Here is a 19,325-nt window from a genome sequence, read left to right as displayed (position 1 = left end):
GTCCTGGGGGGTGGTAGATCAGGAGGATGGTGATGGAGTCGTTCTGGGACAAGGAGAGCTTGGCGAGTAGAGATTTGCAGTTGTGTATGGTACTGGTTTGCAAGGCTCTTATGGTGAGGGTATTTTTTTTTGTTGATAAAACATTTTTTATTATTTTATACAACATACACATCGCCAAAAACATTTAAGGACAAGCCTGTCCACACATGGGCCAATAACCATACATGTATCTTGCCAATCGCCGACGTCATTCCCCACAACTTATACCTACGGTGTTCAGATTCACACCATCTGTGTCCGGGGTTACTAGGTCCCCCCCCCTCCGCCCCCTTTCCTCCCACCTCCCCCATATTTTGGAGGCCTTGGCCAGGCATCCTCTTGCGTTGTAGACCCTGTGTTCCATCATGGTGCACGTGTCAATGTCTATTACCCATTTTTCCAGTGTTGGGGGCTCTGGGGCTCCCCAATTCTGTGCTATGTTGCGCTTCATCAGTCCTATTGTCGTGGACAGTAGCAGCTTTTCCCATTTGTTGCTGTCATTCTCCTCAGGTATGCCCAGTAGTAGGGTCTTTGGATTCCGCTGTATGGTGCGGGCGAGGATTCTAGTAAGTTTGTTGCAGCATGCATTCCAGTAGGTTTGGATCTGGGGGCATGTCTATAGGATGTGTATAAACGTTCCCTCTTCCTCTCCACATCGGAGGCAGTTCGGGTTTGTAGTCCGTTTCCATCCGTATAGGGCTGTCCTAGGGTAGTACACTCTATTTAGGACTTTTAACTGTACCAACCGGAGCCTAGAGGAAATAGCCACCTCGCGTGGGTGCATTACTGCCTGAATCAAGTCTTCTGGATCGATTTCCCCCACGTCTATTTCCCATTTGTTTTTCAGGCTTGTGAGTTCGGGGTTGGCGAAGGATGATAGGGCGCTATAAAGGATGGAGGTGCACTTAGTGGGGATATGTGCTGGCAGCATGTTGCGCTCAATAGTTGTGTAGTCTGGTATCGTGGCTTCTGCAGATATGTGGGTTATTAGGGCATGGGCAAGCTGTGTGAAGTGGTATCGCTCAGTATTTGGAACCTGGAATTTAAGTTGTAGTGCTTCGAATGAGGTTCGCTTCCCATCTACTAGGATATCCCCTACACTCTGAATCCCGGCCCTTATCCATCTAGGCCATGGCACAAGTTTCCCGATCTCGGTTAAGTTGCTGTTGTGCCATAGGGGTTGTGCGGCCGTTATTGTTTTTCCATCCCACAAATACATGCGCCTGTCTCCAGACGGTAACAATGTGTGACTCTGTTGTGTGTCGGAGGGGTTTTGGCGGAGGGGGCTTGGTATAGTAAATGAAATGGGTCTTGGTCGTGAATGGCAGCAATTTCTGCTCTTATGTGGGGTAGTCCCTGGTCACCATGGAGCAAATCGTTGACCACTACTAGTTGCGAGGCCCAGTAGTAGGTTTGAAGGCGGGGCACCCCTATTCCCCCCCTCCCAGATCGATCTTTGGAGCGTGGTCAGGGCTATATGTGGTTGGCCACCCCCCCATAGCCGCTCTCGCAGGTCTCTACCCGATTGAATTCAGGCTCTGGGATCTTAAGTGATGGTGAGGGTATTTTTAAAGATGAGGGCGACACCGTCTCCTGTTTTAAAGGATCTGTCACATCTTAGTATGGCATAGCCCGTAGGGATGGCAATGGAAAGGGCTGGGCCAGCAGCAGGGTAGAGCCATGTTTCAGTGATGGCAAGTAGGTCGAGGTTGTTGGAGGATTTAAGGTCAAGGATTTCAGCTGCATGGGCCGGGACTGATCTTATAAGCGTGCAGTTGATGTACTTATAGGAAGGTCTCACAGGCATGTGTGTTGGCGTAGGATGTGGAGGCTGGGGGATGAAGTGGTGGAAGTGTGGGGTGAACTGAGTGCAGAGTCTGAAGAACCTATTCCTCATACTGATCAGAGGGGGCATGGCGGTGGCAGAGTCGGAGGTTTCGGTTGCGTGGGGCCTGGTCTGTTGATCTGCAGTGGGCAGAATGATTGGTGATCAAGGTGTGGGACACACACAGGGGGCTGCATGTGTAATGTGGGTAATCTATTTCTTGAGAGGATCAGAGAAGCGAGGGCAGGGTTGGGGGTAGAAGGTTGCTTGGTGACCGGTCTACGGATCTGCGGTGGGCAGGGTGATTGATGAGCGTGGTGTATAACGTATGATGTGATCAGATGCTTTCCCCAATCACTTAATCCCTAATGACCTTGGACCCCAGAGTGCCCTAAGATTCTAGCCATAGCCCTAGCATTGTATCACTTAGGATATTGTTTGTTTCTGCAGGAGGAAATGACCAATCGGAAAAAAGATGAGCAGCCAGATGGAAGCTTACCATTCGACCATTGGATCTGCCAGCCCTATGTCCGGCCTGGGTGAGTTTATCTTCGTCCCCAACTAAAGGTCTGTCTCTTTTGGGTACAATATGTGCATAATTGCACTATGGGATGAGTCTAGAACTTCAACTTTCCCTCTAACTCGGCATGTAAATTACTCTATTTAAGTGTTAAATTCCCACCCCTCAACTGAATATACACCACATCTTTCATGTAATAGAACTCTCTTTGGGAAATATTCAGCACCTCCACCCACTAGGTACAGTTATTCCTCTGTGGCTTATTGTTTGGGATAAGCTACATACCTTAGAAAGGCATGCTGACCTTGTGTGTGATGTCATCCTCTATAGACGCTGATCTCGTCTCTGGCAGAGGGTGAGGAAGGACTGGGGCGTTCTGTTGTGTGTCAGTTCATAGACCTTTGTCTTTTGTTAATCCTTTTATTTTTAATAGTTTACAAAGCATTCTGTACTGTTGGCACTTCATTTGGAGGTTTCAGGACTGACTTGGATTATTGGTGGGTGTCTGTTTGATGAGCACTCTTGTGGGGACCCCTTTGCTTCTGTATGGTTGCCACCAATTATACAGTACTTTAAACAGGTTGGTTTGGTGCTCATGGTATTTTTGGAAACGTTAGAATGGGGCGTCTTCACTGTTGGAATGATGTGGAACTTCGTAAAGGACCATGTGCTTTTGAAGGAATTTTTAAAAAGAACAGAGGCCTTAGAACTTTGAAATGGGCTGATAAGAGCTCCCAGTCCTTGCAGCAGTTGAAGATGAGCAGATTACAATGGTTTTGAGAAGAGACCTAGAAAAGCCACTGCTGCTTTGCTGGAGGGAGGTGTTGAGTGCCTGGAGTTCCCGCCTTTTGTGAAGGGGAAGGTGCCACTATCGTCTTTGGGGGAGGCACAGTAGCTCCTGCTGGTACTTTGGTGATGTTATAATAGACCACTCCGAAGGGGGGATGGTTTCTGGGTTCACAAAGCCTCAAATCAAAACAGACCCTGCAAATGTGCAGATTATTTTGCAACCTGGGGGCGTGTGTGTCCATTAACTTATTACCTTTTCAGGCCCAAAGAGCTGAAGCTGGATAACGGTGCCCAACCCCCAGACATTTGTGTGCGTGGGAAGAGAGCATTGGAGGATGAGGATGAACCTTCTCTTGAGCTCCTTTCAAAGAACAAACTGAAGAAGAGGCTCCGCAACCCCAATAAAGCATTTGACTCCTCCTTAAAGCGTAAGTGATTTTTGACTGCCCCTATAAATGCAGAGCGTTTCCATATTAGATGGGGGGGAAAGGTAGAGGCCCAGAGGATGGCGTAAAATGGATGTGCATGGTTACCATTTTGACCTAGAATCTTAAAAGGTTTTTTTATGCCTCCCTTTATAGTTCACATCGTTCATTGGTTGACATTTCCTAACCTCAGTGAATGCATCAGCCCAATTACCTTTTGAAACTGACATTTCTGATGGTTGTTAATATGCTTAAAATCACATGCTGTGCATATAGTCTGCCATCTAGTGGTAACTGCGGAGTATTGCATCTTGTCTTTCGAGGAACGAAAGGGGACGTCGACATGGGCGTGCCTGTAACACTATCCCTAACGTGACGTGTAGTGTACCCAAAATCCCTCACGCGTCGAGGTCCCTCAGATTGATTTTTTCCGCACAGCTACCTGTTCGCCTTATGCGGAGGTCTTAAAAAATAGCAATATTGTTATATTTCTTGACCTCCGGTCATTTTTCTACTATCCCTTTCCCCTTCTTGACGGTGGATTCCTGTACCATCGCCAAAGACCGCTAAGAACAGAACTTCGAAGGCTGGTGCTCCGGTCAGCGCTGCCGGCCATGTGGCCGAGCCTTCTGGCCGGCCTATACAGTAGGGAGAGTGGTGTCTGGGTGGTCATATTCTTTTCAAGAATGTCTTTTCTTTTCCCCGCTCTTTGTCCCTTTGGTTTTTTTCGTCACTTTTAAATTACTGAGCTATGGACTGGACACCATTTAGATTTTGCCCTTCCTGTAAAGGGAAAAATCCCATGGAAAGACGAGCACTGTCGGTGCAATAAGTGTTTTCCCCTCGATCACAACGAGGCGGCCTGTTAGCTCCTACGTCCTAAAACTGTTAAGGAGCATTGCGTAAAGTGGTGGGCAGCCTACGCGAAGTCACGGGCCGAGAGTAGCTCCCCCGCCGTCGAGTGTGACGAGGAGATTAGCGATGACCAAGGCTCCACTTGGGACACCATTGATCTTGCATCAGAGCATTCTGGCTCTGCGATGTCCGTCCCTGGTCCCGATAGGCACAACGAGAGTCCTGCTATGGGGAATGTAGATCCTGGCGACAGGGACGCACCAGATACCCACACAAACCACACAACCCCTGGTTCTGCTTCGGCGGTTCAGTTGAAACGCTCTAATGCGCCGTTGGGTATGTCGGATAGTTCGGCGGCATCCGCCGATTCCCGTGATCGGCAGCCCTCCCCACAACCGTGGCATGCGTCCGGGCAGTCCAAGAGTAAGGGCGCCAGCACCAAAAACAATGCAAATGTCGAGACGCCTCAGAAGAGAGTGCCGACGCCGCACAAGACCCTGGTTGTGCCGAAATCCACAGCGCAACCACCTATGCAGCCCAAACACCTCCCTATAATGCCGAACATCAGCGAGAGTATCGCTAAGATCGTTTCGGCGGTGAGACAGAAGGAGCAGGCTAGGGACGTGTCGAAAGAGACGTCGAAATGCCAGGAGCAACAGAAAGACTCTGAGAGTCCTTTGTCTTTATCTAAGACTCTAGTTGAGAAATGTTGACATTCTAGGGAGGAGGATCATCAGGAAGAGCCATTTCCTCCTCTAGACTCCTTTGGTTCCTCATCATGGACCAGAGAGAAGTTTGAGGGGTGCATGAACCGGCTGGAAAAGTTTGTTGAATTTTCTGAAAGTTTTGCTCCTAAAAGGCCCCATGAAGAGAGCCCATATAGTTTCAGAGGACTTCTGATCCACCTCATGAGGAGGAGGTGTTTGACATCACGGGTGATGAAGTTCATATTGATCCATATTTACAGGATGATGATCCCTTTTTATGATCCTACTGATCCCACGCAGGGATGTGAGGACTACCAGCCAGTAAATAACCAACCTTGGGCGTCGCCTACCTTGGACACTGACACCTTATGTATGCCCTCCCCTGCCCCTCCACTCCGTCAGGCATCACCTGTTGATGACCAGATGGCGTTTAATGCTATCTTAAAGAAAGCAGCCAAACATTTCCAAATTGCCACGCAGGAGTCCGTGCCAGATTCAGATTTTGTTGAGGACATCTTAAAAGAGAAGCCTCTTACCAGTCAGGCTATCCCATTACTGAACTCTAAAAAAAGACGCCTTGCTCCTTTGTTGTTAACGCCCGCACAGACCAGGGCTGTGAATCCATGAGTGGAAAAGCTTTTTCGCCCTTCCCCTACTGACCCCTTCTACATTAGTGGGCACGCCACCCTGGATTCTCTGGTAGTTACTACAACGAGGAAGAGGGCAGGTGTCCCCTTGTCCAGAGGCGAGACACCGCCCGATAAAGAATATAAGAAGTTGTAAGCACTGGGTAAAAGCGTTACTACTGCGGCAGCATACTCCACAGGCATAGCCAACAACACTACGCTGTTGGCTAGCTACCCAGATGTTCAATGGAACCTACTGCAGGAGGGCCTTTAAGAGGTCCCTAAACCCGTGCAGGCTTGCCTGCTTACGATTGTATCTGAGGGCAAGCAGGTGAACCACACACAACATTCTTAAAAATACTTAAGACGCTGCTCAGACAGCGAGAAGGACTTTAGCTCAGGGTACCCTACTAAAACGGCACGCCTGGTTGAAGAACTCTGGTTTGAAGCCAGAAACCCAGGCATCCTTAATCAACAAGCCGGTTGAGGACTCCAACTTGTTCGGCAAGGCTGTTACTCAAACCCTTTCAGCAGAGAGGGGGAGGTTCTCGTTGCTCATTTTGTGGGCAGTCCTACTCTCGCTCCCCTCACAATTAGTATGGTTCTGGAAACAATTGGTCCTCAGGTCAGGGATCTACCTCCACCACCCCATATCCACCTAGGGGACAATGCTGCGGGAAAGGAAGGGGAAAGGAAGTCAGAAATGACTTTCAGATCCGGGTACCCTACCATGCCTCCCTGGTCGGGGGACGTCTAACATCATTACTGCATGCATGGGAGGGGATTACAACAGACCAGTTGGTGCTCAAGACCGTCGGCCACGGTTACTGTATCGAGTTCAGCCAACCACCTCGATTCAGACCTCGGAGATCAAGTCGCCTAACACCAGAACTCCTGAGGATCCTGCTGCAAGAGGTTGAGATCCTGCAGGAAAAGGGCGACATTGAAGTCGTCCCTCTTCTACAGGTAAACATGGGTATTTATTCAGTGTACTTCCTTGTCCCCAAAAAGGATCTCACCATGCGCCCTGTGCTAGACTTGCGTCCAGCGAACACATTTGTCAAACCTCAGAAGTTTCGTATGGTCACACTGGAAGAAGTAATTCCTCTGCTAACGCAGGGGCATTACATGGCAACATTGGCCATGAAAGATGCAGATCTAATTCGGACAGAAGACGGCCTCGTCTTCCACTCCAACGAGAGGGTTCGAAACATGCTGTTTCAGATCCCTCAGTATGTGGCCAGTCAAGAGGTGACGATACGCAAGGCCATGCGACTGTTAGGAATGATGGCGTCCAGCATTTACTTGGTTCCTCACTCACGTTTGCGCATGTGACCCATGCAAAAGTGGGTCAACAGCCAGTGGTGGCAGGCCAGCGGACAATGGGACGATCTAGTGGTTGTCTCGGCAGCCCTCGTGCTCTCTCTGCAGTGGTGATCGAGGAAAAACCTCTTGAAGGGAAAGTCCTTCACCACCCCCGCAGTAGAAGCCACTCTCACGACGGAAGCATCTCTCAAGGGGTGAGGGGCTCACCTGCTTCAGCAGACAGCGCACTGCGTTTGATCCCCAGCGCTAGCGTCCAACCACGTAAATCTGTTGGAGCTGTTAGCCGTATTCAAAGCACTGAAAGGCTTTCAGACAGTTACAGGGGAAGACAGTCCTGATCCTCACAGACAGCACCATGGCCATGTACTACCTGAACAAGCAATGGGGCACTCACTCTCCAGGGCTGTCCAAACTGTCACAGAACATTTGGAAATGGGCTGTCAAACACAAGATGTTCCTGTTGTCCCAACACGTTCCAGGGTAACTCAATCTTCTGGCGGACGTGCTCAGCAGAGACTTCCCACTGCCCTTATAGTACGAACTTTTTTGCAGAATGGGGCTTCCCAGAGATCGACTTGTTCGCAACTCTGGAGAACGCACAATGCCAAGATTAGACCTCCAGGTACCCCCAGAACCGATCCAAGGGGAACGGTCTCTGGATAACCTGGTCAGGGAAATTTGTTTACGCTTCCAAACCCCCCACCCCCCCCCCGACTCCCATACTCAACATGATCGTGCACAAGATGCACCAGGAACCAGTCACCAGGATATTGGTGGCCCCGATGTGGGGCCGCAAACCCTGTTTCCCTCATCTGATGGAGATGTCTCTCCTCCAATGAACATGCCCTGCCCATACAACATGTTATCTCAGGAAAATGGGGAAACACTTCACCCATGCCCGCAAACTCTGAACTTGGCAGCCTGGCTGCTGAGGTCATAGAGTTTGGGCACCTCCAACTTCCTTAGAGAGGAATGGACCTACTTAGTGGGGCAAGAAAACCTAACACCCAATATTGCTACTCCAGTAAATGGAAGCGCTTTGTCACCTGGTGCAATTCCATGAGCATCAATCCCATTGACTGGTCACCTACCCATATTGTGTTCTACCTGACTCACTTACTAGACTCATGCCTGGTGTTTAATTCCCTGAAGGTTCACTTAGCTCAGGGGTGCACAACTGATTTTGACAGAGGGCCGAATGTACCTTACATGAGGGCTATAGTGGGCCAAAAAGAGAAAGTGGGCGGGGCCGTAGGCGGGACATGTCAGGGGGCTTTTTCAACCCCCAATTTGTATTAAACACATGGAAAAAGAATATGTTTTTGAGGGGTAACGATTTTTACTGCATTTCAAACTTACATTTTGTACTACACATTTTCCATTGTTATAATTTATTTCGATTTAGTTATTGTATATCGTCTGTTTAATTAAATTATATATATTTTATTGACCCTATAGTTTGCTGTTTGGGTTGCCCAAGAGGAGTATGGCCTTTGTTGAGTCAGGTTTCCTCAAAAAAGCAAAGGATGTACAATTCAAAACTGTGCCTGTTTTAGCTTTATTATTGAGTTCACTCTTGGAGTGCAACACTATGCCCCATAGCTCTCACCCCCAACCAAACACTATGCCCCCTGTCCCTCGCCCCGCAACCAAACACTATGCCCCCTGTCCCTCACCCCCCAAGCAAACACTATGCCCCATGGCCCCCACGCCTCAAACAAACACTATGCCCCCTGTCCCTCACCCCAACCAAACACTATGCCCCATGGCCCCCTCACCCCCAACCAAACACTATGCCCCATGGCTCCCACCCCCAACCAAACACTATGCCCCATGACCCCCTCACCCCCAACCAAACACTGTTCCAAACACACTCAAGCATGCACCCATACAGACCCGAACCCCCCTCCCACCCGTCAACTCAGCACACACACTCTCAAACATGCACCCATACAGACCCAAACCCCCCAACTCAGCACACAAACTCTGAAGCATGCACCCATACATGCATCTCAACATACACAACACAAACATACAAAAACAAACATTCGTGCACACCCGAACCCCCCAACTCAGCACACACACTCTCAAGCATACACCATGCACACATACAGACCCGAACCCCCCACCCCCCAAATCAGCACACTCTCAAACATGCACCCATACAGACCCGAACCCCCACCCCCCAACTCAGCACACACACTCTCAAACATGCACCCATAAAGACCTGAACCCCCCACCCCCAACTCAGCACACTCTCAAGCATACACCATGCACCCATACAGACCCGAACCCCCCACCCCCCAACTCAGCACACTCTCAAACATGCACCCATACAGACCCGAACCCCCCACCCCCAACTCAGCACACACTCTCAAGCATACACCATGAACCCATACAGACCAGAACCCCCCAACCCCCAACTCAGCACACACACTCTCAAGCATGCACCCATACAGACCCAGACCCCCCAACTCAGCACACAAACTCTGAAGCATGCACCCATACATGCATCTCAACATACACAACACGAACATTCAAAAACATTCATGCACATCCGACACACCCCCCCCACCCCCATCTCAACATACACAACACAAACACTCAAAAACAAACATTCATACACATCCGACACACCCCCCACTCCCCCTATCTCAACATACACAACACAAACATACAGCAGAACAGACCCGACACACAAACACACAGACCACTTACCGGAGACGTGCTGGAAGGCAGGTAAGCTGGAACGCTGGCGAGGTAAGTGGAATCGTACTACGGCTGGCGTGGCAAGCAAGGCTGAAATGCCTTCCGGCATCAAGCCTTACTGCCACTCCAGCCGTAGTGCTGGCACTCCATTGGTGCAGCACACACGCACTACGTGGCTGGTAGGAGTGACGTGGTGCGTGTGTGCTGAGCCAGTGACGGCCAGTGTTTTGTCCGGCGCGGAAGACAACAAAGACTTTCCTAATGGAGGGCGGCCGATGCTGCTTGCGTGCCGCCCTCCATTAGGAAAGTCTTTGTGCCTCGCGGGCCGGAAAAAACAGCATGGCGGGCCGCAACTGGCCCGCGGGCCATATGTTGTGCACCCATGACTTAGCTGCACTCTCAGCCTACACTAGGTCCCAACAAAAGGTGTTGTGGTGGAAGATACCAGTTATTAAGGCTTTCATGGAAGGGGTTAAAAAGGATGCATCCCCACCATTTCTAACCTGGCTCCCGGATGGGACCTAAATGTGGTATTGACTAGACTTATGGGGTCTCCTTTTGAGACTGCATGAAGCAAGTCTCAAAGCTCTTACCTATAAGACCGCCTTCCTAGTGGCTATCACTTCAATAAGGAGAGTCAGTGAACTTCAGGCCCTTTCGGTTCTAGACCCTTTTGTTACAGCACACAGAGATAAGGTGGTTCTGCGCACTCACCCTCGATTTGTACCCAAATTTATTTCCAAGTTCCATGTGAGCAATCTATAGAACTGCCAACTTTCTTCCAGAACCCCACTAACGTGGCAGAAAGAAGCCTACACAGACTAGAGGTGCGCAGGGGGGTCACATCCCACTTCCAACTCCGGGTACTGCCTGCTGGTCTATGCACAGCATGTGATTCTAAGCAGATTAACAAGCATCAGAAGACATGCATTACTTAACGTAATAGCATTTCTGATGATTGTATCTGCTTAGATTCACATGCGCCCACCCTTCCTCCCCGCTCGGATGGAAGGAACATAAACATCTTACTACTATTCGGTCTCTTCTGTACTCACTCGCGATAGTCATAGGAATCCATCAAGGCAGAAAAAATACAATTGGAGGGACCTCGACGCGTGAGGGATTTTGGGTACACTACACGTCACGTTAGGGATAGTGTTACAGGCATGCCCATGTCAACGTCCCCTTTCGATCCCTGAAAGACAAGATGCAATACTCTGCGGTTACCACTAGATGTCAGACTATATGCACAGCATGTGAATCTAAGCAGATAGATTAATTAGAAATGCTATTGCGGTATGTAATGCATGTCATTAAGAACATATGATCATGCCTGGCATTACATGGAGGCGTCCATTAAACAAATAGCACTTTGCCTTGTGCGCTAGGCCTGTTACACAAGTCTGGCTTTATCCTAAAACTGTTCCTGCTACTCAGATGCAAGAATGTTTCTCTCCTCCTCTGGTGGCCTCCTGCACATTCAATGTTTCATGTTTGTTCAGCTTAGTGGCTAGACATTCTCACAGGGCACATACTTGACGAATTCTGTACTTCCTCTTGACAAACAGGGTTGTTCTACATTTCCATAGAGCCCCCACCCAACCCCAAAAACCTGAATATGCAACCAGAAAGTGTAGCACATATAATGCAAGAGACACAGGCCTGCTGTCTTATGATCTCACCTATGTCTCGGGCTCTTGTCTATTGTGTTGTCTTGTAGTGCCTCAATACTAGAAATGGCAAAAGTGTAATGAATAAAAGTATAATCTAAAACTAATACCCTTTTTTTCTTCTAGCTAAATATGTTAAATGTGAACAGTGTGGCAACCCAAAGGTGAGTGGCTGGCTGTCTCAATGGCAACATTAAAATATGCTGTGCAAAGTCCTCCTGTGGCCATGTCAGGCTTGCTGATCACCATAGTCTTGGGGTATCATGTTTACATTCTTCCCTTTCCACGTTTTCATCACACGTTCTTTGTCCTTCTGTTCTAGTTGGCTATCTAAGCTCATTTCTCAGATACTTTATTTTACCAGCACATTTTACCAGTTTTACACACAAACTAAGCAGAAAAGTCTAATTCCATGAATATGGTAATACATTATTTGCCTTCATTCGCAGGGAAATCGATGTGTGTTCCACCTGTGTCGAGGATGCTGCAAGAAAAGAGCTTTCAAAGAAATGGCCGATTGTCCAGGTAAAGATTGCCTGTCCTCTGCCCACACTGTCTGGTGACCCATAACCTTTTATCCCGTGCTGCTCAGAGTCCTTTTACCTCTGTTAGGGAGAATGTTCAATTTCTGTGCCAATTCACCTCAACCTGAGAGACCCCCAGCACTTTTGCTGGACTCCTCAGATTTGTTGAACTGTTCTGCTGAGTGAGTGGGACTTTTTCCCACTCACTCATTCTTTTTGCTCTGTCGTGCAAACCTTGTTTTACTGCTACTGTAATTCATTTTTACTTTAATGAAGTCATGCATTTTACTACAGGCATCTGTAAGTGAGTGTTGCAGCACCCTATGTGCAGTGTTGCTGCCAGTCCCTTCGGGTTCCGTTTTTATTTTAGATTATTTTCCCATGAGATCTACTGTTCTCAAGGATAGTAGGATAGTTTTTTCTTACGTACCTTTCTTTTTGTGGGACCAGCACACACCACCTTGAGTGGAGTGTTGAGGGGGGGCTACACTGTAACTACTTTCCCACTGCTCCTCCAACCTTTATAGTAACAGACAAACTTAAGTGGCTGGTGGCAGTGGATACATTTATCTACCATTTTGGGTGTAAGATACTCCTAGGCTGTTACCAGAGCTGCAGTACATCACCCTTGGGTGACCATTTTCCCAAAATGGCCCCAGTCTTCTTTTATCCCCATTTTTCTTGTGTGTTCTTTTTGGCCTTTATTATACCATTCCATGTGGGGATGGGTGCTCTGGGTATTGCCTTTGGTGGGATTCTTTTGTGAAGCCTGCCAAGGCTCCAGTGTGTCTGCTGAGGCAGGAAGTGAGGTAGGAGCCCAAAACTATTCTGGGCTTTGTCTTGGGGTATGCCTAGTCGGAACCAGTTTGAACTGGGCAGCTGGCTGTCCTGCAAGTACAGCCACCCCCTTTGTTGATTGACAGATTCACAGAACTGAATGAATGGGTTGCTGCATAAAAGGCGAGGCTTTTGGGACAGAAGGCTAAGTCGACCACTGCAACTAAAGATGCGAAGAAGACGACCAGACGCCTGCAGCACCTCCAACACCTGCAGAAGCACCGCTGCTGCCCTGACCCTGTTTTTGAATCGACAGGGAATCTCTGCCAAGTATAAAGTCCTCCATTGGGCCTGTGGGTATAACCTGCCTCAAGACCACCTTCACTGTGAGCAGTCTCCTGACATCCTGCAACCATCTTGGGCTGCAGAATCCCAATAACCAGGGTACCTCGACTTTCTTGGAGTGCACCGTCTTGAAGTGATCGAATCTCGCTGGAACTTTGGTGGCATCCGTGTGGACCTCCAGAAGCAATAATCCACCCCTCAGTGTTCCCTCACTATACTGCAGGACCGAGTAAATGGGAAGATTCCAACTGGTGAAGATTGTTCACGCCTGCTGCTGAAAAAGGTGCCAAAACATCTAACCGACGCAGCAGTATGTAGAATTCCATGTTGGTGAGCCCCTCTTGACTACTGCTGCAGGATCTCATCCAGGGTCCCTCCTCTCGTCACCACGACCAAGGAACAGGAGACCATATCTGCATCCGTGTATCGGGAAGGCATCCAGCTGCCTCATCTTGATCACTCTACAGGTACTGTGGGGCTCTTCGTAAACTTACCTTGAGCCATTTGTTTCACTCCTTTATTCCTGGAGTACCGTTTTTACTGTTTGGGTGTTCTCCCAAAATCAGTCACCCAGACCTAGCACCTTGTGCTCCTAAGCCCCTGTGCCTTTTGGGAAATAAACTAGCCTGGTACTTATCTGTACAGTGAAGATTTTCATCACAACTGATGTATAGCCATTGTTCTCCAGCATGGGGTCTGGCATGGATTCACATGCTCATGAATATTCCCCGTCGTCAGGCCGGGAATCCTCGGTATAGAAAAAAAATAAGTATCAGTTTAGTTTCTGATCTGTCGTAGTAACCAATCACTGGTCTCTGGGTCATACTGCCCCCAGCCAATGAATGCCCTCTCCCTACGCCCCGCCTCTGGCAGCCATCCTCAGATTTTTACCGCACGTTCAAGTGTTGGGAGTCCTCGTGCTGTAGCTCTCAAGCTTTTGCTGCGTTTTCGTGCTTTTTCAGGAGATTTTTCTCATTTTTCGGTTAAATAGAGCCTCAAGCGCCACCGTTTCTACCTCCGATCAACGGGGATCTGTTTCAGAGTTTTCTACGCCCCTCAAGGGTGAAGATTTCGTCGAGTTACCCTTTTGGAGGATTCCAGAAGTTCCAAGGCCTACCCCGGACATAAACCAGGAGAAAGGAAGATCGACGCCCGGGAAGCTGTTCAGGGCCTGCCCTGGATGCCAGCTTCAGAATGTTTTCAAGGAGGACGAGCATTCGTTATGCCTCTGTCTCCATGAGGAGAAGACGCACACGGAGAAGGACTGTGGCTTTTGTGGGAACATGTCGGAGCGGACCATGAAGCATCGCCACCTCCATCTCGCCAACTGGCTGGAAGGGAAGAGCCCGTCAGGCGAGAAGAAAGAAGTCAGAGCGGTCTTCTAAGTCCTGTGAGGGCGCCCCGGCGACGGGGGCCCAACAAAATGCCATGCACCGCAAGTCCGCGGGCACCGGGAGCGCCGAACGGTCGGGCTCCTTGGCTGCCAGGCAGGGCGCATCCTCCCCGGCGCCATCAACCACAAGCCAACACTCTGGCTCGGGTAAGAGGAAGTCCGAGAACCCGGCGAAGCTTCTGGAGAGGCCCCGGTCGATCTCGAAGATTCCGGCAGAGAGGGAGCGAGGCTCGGACCCTCCCCCCAAGGTGAAGGCCCCAGGTGTACAGAAGGTGACGATGGCCTTAATTCACCCTGCTAAGACCTCGATTGAGGATGTCGCAGCGGCCCTGGCTCAGCCTGTGGAGGCAACCTCAGGACCCAGTCTCCCTGCCACCGCAGAGGGAGTCGTCTTTCAGGCCCATTGAGAAGACCCCCACGAAGTCCTCGTTGGAAATGGTGGGGGAGGGGCAGGTGGCCATCGTGGATACGGACACAACCTCTGAAGAAGAGCTCATCGAAGTTGTGGAAGAGGCCCAGCCCATCGGGAGGGATCCCGACGAGGGCGACGACGAGAGCGATGGTGTCGCCGACGAGGTTCCTCAAGAGCCCTCGCGCCCGTCGATTCCGGTGCCGCAGGACACTTCGGCGGCCATTTTGTCAGCGATTAAGTCCTTATGCTCGGAGATAAGGACAAGGTTGCTCCTCCCCTCGACGGAGGTACCTGAGCCAGACCCAACGGGGGAACCGGAGCCGGGACCTTCGGAAAGTCCACCGCATAAGAGGAGGACGACGCATCCTACGCCACCTCTCCCACCTCTGCGGCCTGCTCTGCCCTCCCCCCGGTCTACTACCCACGGGGATGATACAGGCACGGACACGGCTACGACAGGTACAGATGACGACAGAGGCGACGACGGGACGTGTCCCCCGTCGCCCCCTGCTCGGGCGTCCCCGCCGACGAGATTGGATCCTTTCATGCCATGATTTCCAGGGCAACCGAGCTCTTCCAGCTCTGCCCAGAAGAGAAGAAGGAATGGTTCCTTTACCAACGGCGCAAGGCTAAAAGGAAGACGGTCCTCGCCGTACCACTTCTTGATGACATCTGGGATGAGGGGCTCGCCCTCCTCAAGAACCCTACCACAGCGCCGGCAAAGAGGGACCGGTACGAGAGGAAGTACCGGGTCCCCGACGCTGCCCCCTTGTGCCTTCGGGCGCAACCTACCCCGGATTCGGTCATCTCGGCGGCGGCAAAGAAGAAAGCTGGGGGTGCATCGGCCTCGACATCAACTTCCCCGCTGGACGGCGAGGGCAGGAAGCTGGACACGATTGCACAACGGGTCATCTCATCCGCAGCGACGACTATCAAGGCGGACAAAGCCCTGGCTATCGTAGCCCGCTACGACAGGGAGTTGTGGCTCAAAATCGCCCCTCTGTTGGACTTCCTTCCGGACGCCAAAAGGGCTGAGGCCCTTGAAATCCTACAGGAAGGTGAGATTGCTTCGGACCACGCCATCACGGTGGCAACGGACATCGCAGACACCGGTTTCCGTCAGTTGGGCAACAGCGTTTGCCTGAGACGACGAGGATGGCTCAAGGCGACGGATTTCCGCCAGGACGTACAAACCAAGGTTTTGGACATGTCCTTCGACGGGAACAACCTGTTTGGGAAGGCGGTTGATGAGTCCCTTCAGGCCATCAAGACAGACACTGAGACTGCCCGGGCACTGGGAGTGCGCCAACGACGGCCGTCCTTTCGGAGCTCCGGAGGCAGACAACGTGCCTCCAAGGGATCCGGCAGGGGCTCCTCCACGTACCGCCAAGCGGCAAGATCTTCGTCCCAGGAAGCCTACAGGGGACGCGGCAAGTCAGATGGTGCCCATCATCGTCGACGGGGAGGTCAAGGAGGCAAGGCGGTCTCCAAACAAGATTGAACCGACTGTGGGGTCGGGCCCCCGCTGAAGCACCCTGGTGGGAGGCCGGCTGGCGAGGTTCGTCAGCGTGTGGGAGTCCATCTCCACCGACCGTTGGGTGCTGGATGCCCTGGCCCAAGGGCATGCCCTCGAGTTTCAGAAAAAGTGCCCTCGCGTTCCACCCGTGGCCAGGAAGGAAAATCACGTCCCTCAGCTACTGTTGGAAGTAAGGGTGATGCTCAAGAAGGGTGCCATCAAGCTCGTCCCAAAGAGGCTTCGGGGCTCCAGAGTTTACTCAAGGTACTTCCTCGTAAAAAAGAAGACAGGAGGATGGCACCCCATCCTGGACCTGCGACGACTGAACAAGTACATCAAGGCACAGAAGTTCCGGATGGTCACCCTCCAGCACGTGCTGGGACAGCTGGAGGAGGGCGATTTCCTGTCGTCGTTGGACTTGGAGGATGCGTACTTCCACATCCCCATTCTAAAAAGACACCGAAAGTTCCTCAGGTTCGTGCTCCAAGGGCGGCACTACCAGTTCAAGGCCCTCCTGTTCGGATTGAAGTCGGCACCCAGGGTGTTTCACCAAGTGCCTCGCACCGATGGCGGCGCAGCTGCGCCTACAGGGGATCCACGTCTACCTCTACCTGGACGACTGGCTTATCCGGGCAAGGACAAGGGAGCTCGCCGTGGAGCCCACTGCGAAGACCGTGCAGCTGCTCACGGACCTGGGATTCTCCATCAACTTTCCAAAATCCCACCTGGTTCTGTCACAAGTCGCCCTGTTTCTGGGAGCCAAGCTCGACACAGTGGCGCGGCTGGCCTCGCCGTTGGAGGAAAGAACCAAGACCATTCTGGGCAAGGTGCAGCGTCTGCTGGCCACGGACATGGCCAGGGTAAGATCTATCAAGTCCCTCCTTGGGATGATGTCCTCCTGCATTTATCTGGTGTGCCTTTGCAGGCTTCGGATGCGCCCCTTACAAGAGTTCCTCGACGCCCGCTGGGTCCAGTCGACGGGCAGCTTCGAGGACAGGATCCCTCTCAACGAGACGTTCCGTCAGGCGATCCGGTGGTGGAGTACCCGCTCTCATCTGTCGGCGGGCACGGACTTTCAGACCCCAGCTCACCAAGTGACGGTGACGACGGATGCCTCCGTGGAAGGTTGGGGAGCGTACTCCGGAGATCTTCAGGCGAGAGGCCTTTGGCTCTCGGAGGAGAAGTCACTCCACATCAACATCTTGGAGCTCTGCGCAGTGTTCTGGGCCCTCAGGTCTTTTCTTCCGTCCATCAAGGGCAAGGTGGTGAGGATCTTCACTGACAACACCACCACGATGTTCTACATCCAGAAGCAGGGCGGAACCAGATCCCCTGCCCTATCCAAGGAAGCCCAGGATCTGTGGCATTGGGCCGTCGCCCAAGGGATGTTTCTGGTGCCTCTTCATCTGGCAGGAATAAAAAACATGATTGCCAACTCACTCAGCAGAGAGCTGCGCTCGTGCCACAAGTGGGATCTACGCCAGGATCAAGTGGATCGACTCTTCCGACGATGGGGCGAACCCCAAATCGATCTCTTCGCGACGACGAATTCCAAGTGCCGGAGGTTCGCCCAGCCGAGGAGCATGGGCGATGCTTTCTCGTTCCCCTGGGACGGCCTATTTCTTTATGCGTTCCCTCTGCTGCCGTTGCTGCTCCGGCTCATCGACCAGTTCAAGAGGTCCCGGTGCAGGATGATCCTCGTCGCACCGGCGTGGCCGAGACCGATCTGGTTCCCGGACCTTCTGGACTTGTCAACATCCACACCAGTGAAGCTGCCGACAGACGCAGATCTTCTCTCCAGAGAAGGAGGCGCCATTCTTCACCACAACCCGGAGTCGCTGAACTTGCAGGCCTGGCTCCTGCAGCACTAGAGTTTGGAGGGTACGACATCCCGGCCGACTGCAGAGAGGTTCTTGCAAAGGCCAGGGCGTCCTCAACTCTCAGGTGCTACAGACATAAATGGAAGAGGTTCTCTGTCTGGTGCCGTGCACAGAAGATTAACCCTCTGCGGATTACGGCCCCTCAAGTATTGCCGTACCTACTGTCATTGGCCAAGGCTGGACTAGCTCACGCTTCCATCAAGATACATCTGGCGGCCATCTCACGATACACCAGAACTATGGGACGGGCATCCTTGTGGTCTCATCGACTGGTGAAGGAATTTATGAAAGGATTGTTCCGATCATTCCCGCCGGTGAAGGCCCCTGCCCCGGCATGGGAGCTCAACGTGGTGCTGACCGGGCTCATGGGGGGGCCCCATTTGAGCCTATGCATTCGGCACCGTTGAAGTTTCTGTCATGGAAGACAGCGTTTCTCGTGGCCATCACCTCCACACGACGAGTGGGAGAGATCCAGGCCCTATCTTGCAAGCCGCCATACTTGACATTTCACGACACGAGGGTGGTGCTGAGGACGCACCCCTCCTTCATGCCCAAGGTGCCGTCGGACTTCCACCTCAACGAACCCTTGGTGTTGCCAGTTTTCTTCCCGTCTCCTTCGTCGCCGGCTGAAAGGACTCTGCACTCGCTGGACGTAGCTAGAGCGCTGAAGTTCTACGTGGACCGCACAAAGAGTTTTCGGAAGACATCACAGCTGTTTGTGAACTTTGGGACTGTGAATCAAGGGCAGGCTCTCTCGAAGACTTCCATTTCCAGATGGCTCTCCGGCTGCATCATGCACTGTCACCGGTTGGCAAACCGACCGCTGCCCGGCCGTCCGAGAGCCCATTCGACCAGAGCGATCGCTGCTACCACGGCGTTCCTGTCTGTTGTGCCCCTGCTGGACATCTGCAGGGCTGCGACATGGAGGTCGACGCACACCTTCACAAGATTCAACTGCGTCGATCGGGACTCCAGGGAGGAGTCCAG

General features: G+C 51.6%; 1 protein-coding gene across 3 annotated transcripts in view; it reads left to right on the top strand.

Annotated features, from left to right (window-relative positions):
* DUS1L (dihydrouridine synthase 1 like) overlaps positions 1-19,325 on the top strand; it is a 249,797-nt gene that overhangs the window by 190,503 nt on the left and 39,969 nt on the right. For all 3 annotated transcript variants that reach the window (XM_069655325.1, XM_069655324.1, XM_069655326.1), the window contains 4 exons: positions 2,315-2,403; positions 3,435-3,601; positions 11,618-11,655; positions 11,941-12,016. In XM_069655325.1, coding sequence (XP_069511426.1) covers positions 2,315-2,403; positions 3,435-3,601; positions 11,618-11,655; positions 11,941-12,016 — 370 coding nt within the window. The remainder of the gene's footprint in view (positions 1-2,314; positions 2,404-3,434; positions 3,602-11,617; positions 11,656-11,940; positions 12,017-19,325) is intronic.

Source organism: Ambystoma mexicanum, chromosome 3q (assembly GCF_040938575.1).
Source record: "Ambystoma mexicanum isolate Mex_15411 chromosome 3q, UKY_AmexF1_1, whole genome shotgun sequence".
In the NCBI taxonomy this organism is placed as follows: Eukaryota; Metazoa; Chordata; class Amphibia; order Caudata; family Ambystomatidae; genus Ambystoma; species Ambystoma mexicanum.
This window is presented reverse-complemented; position numbering and strand designations above follow the sequence as displayed.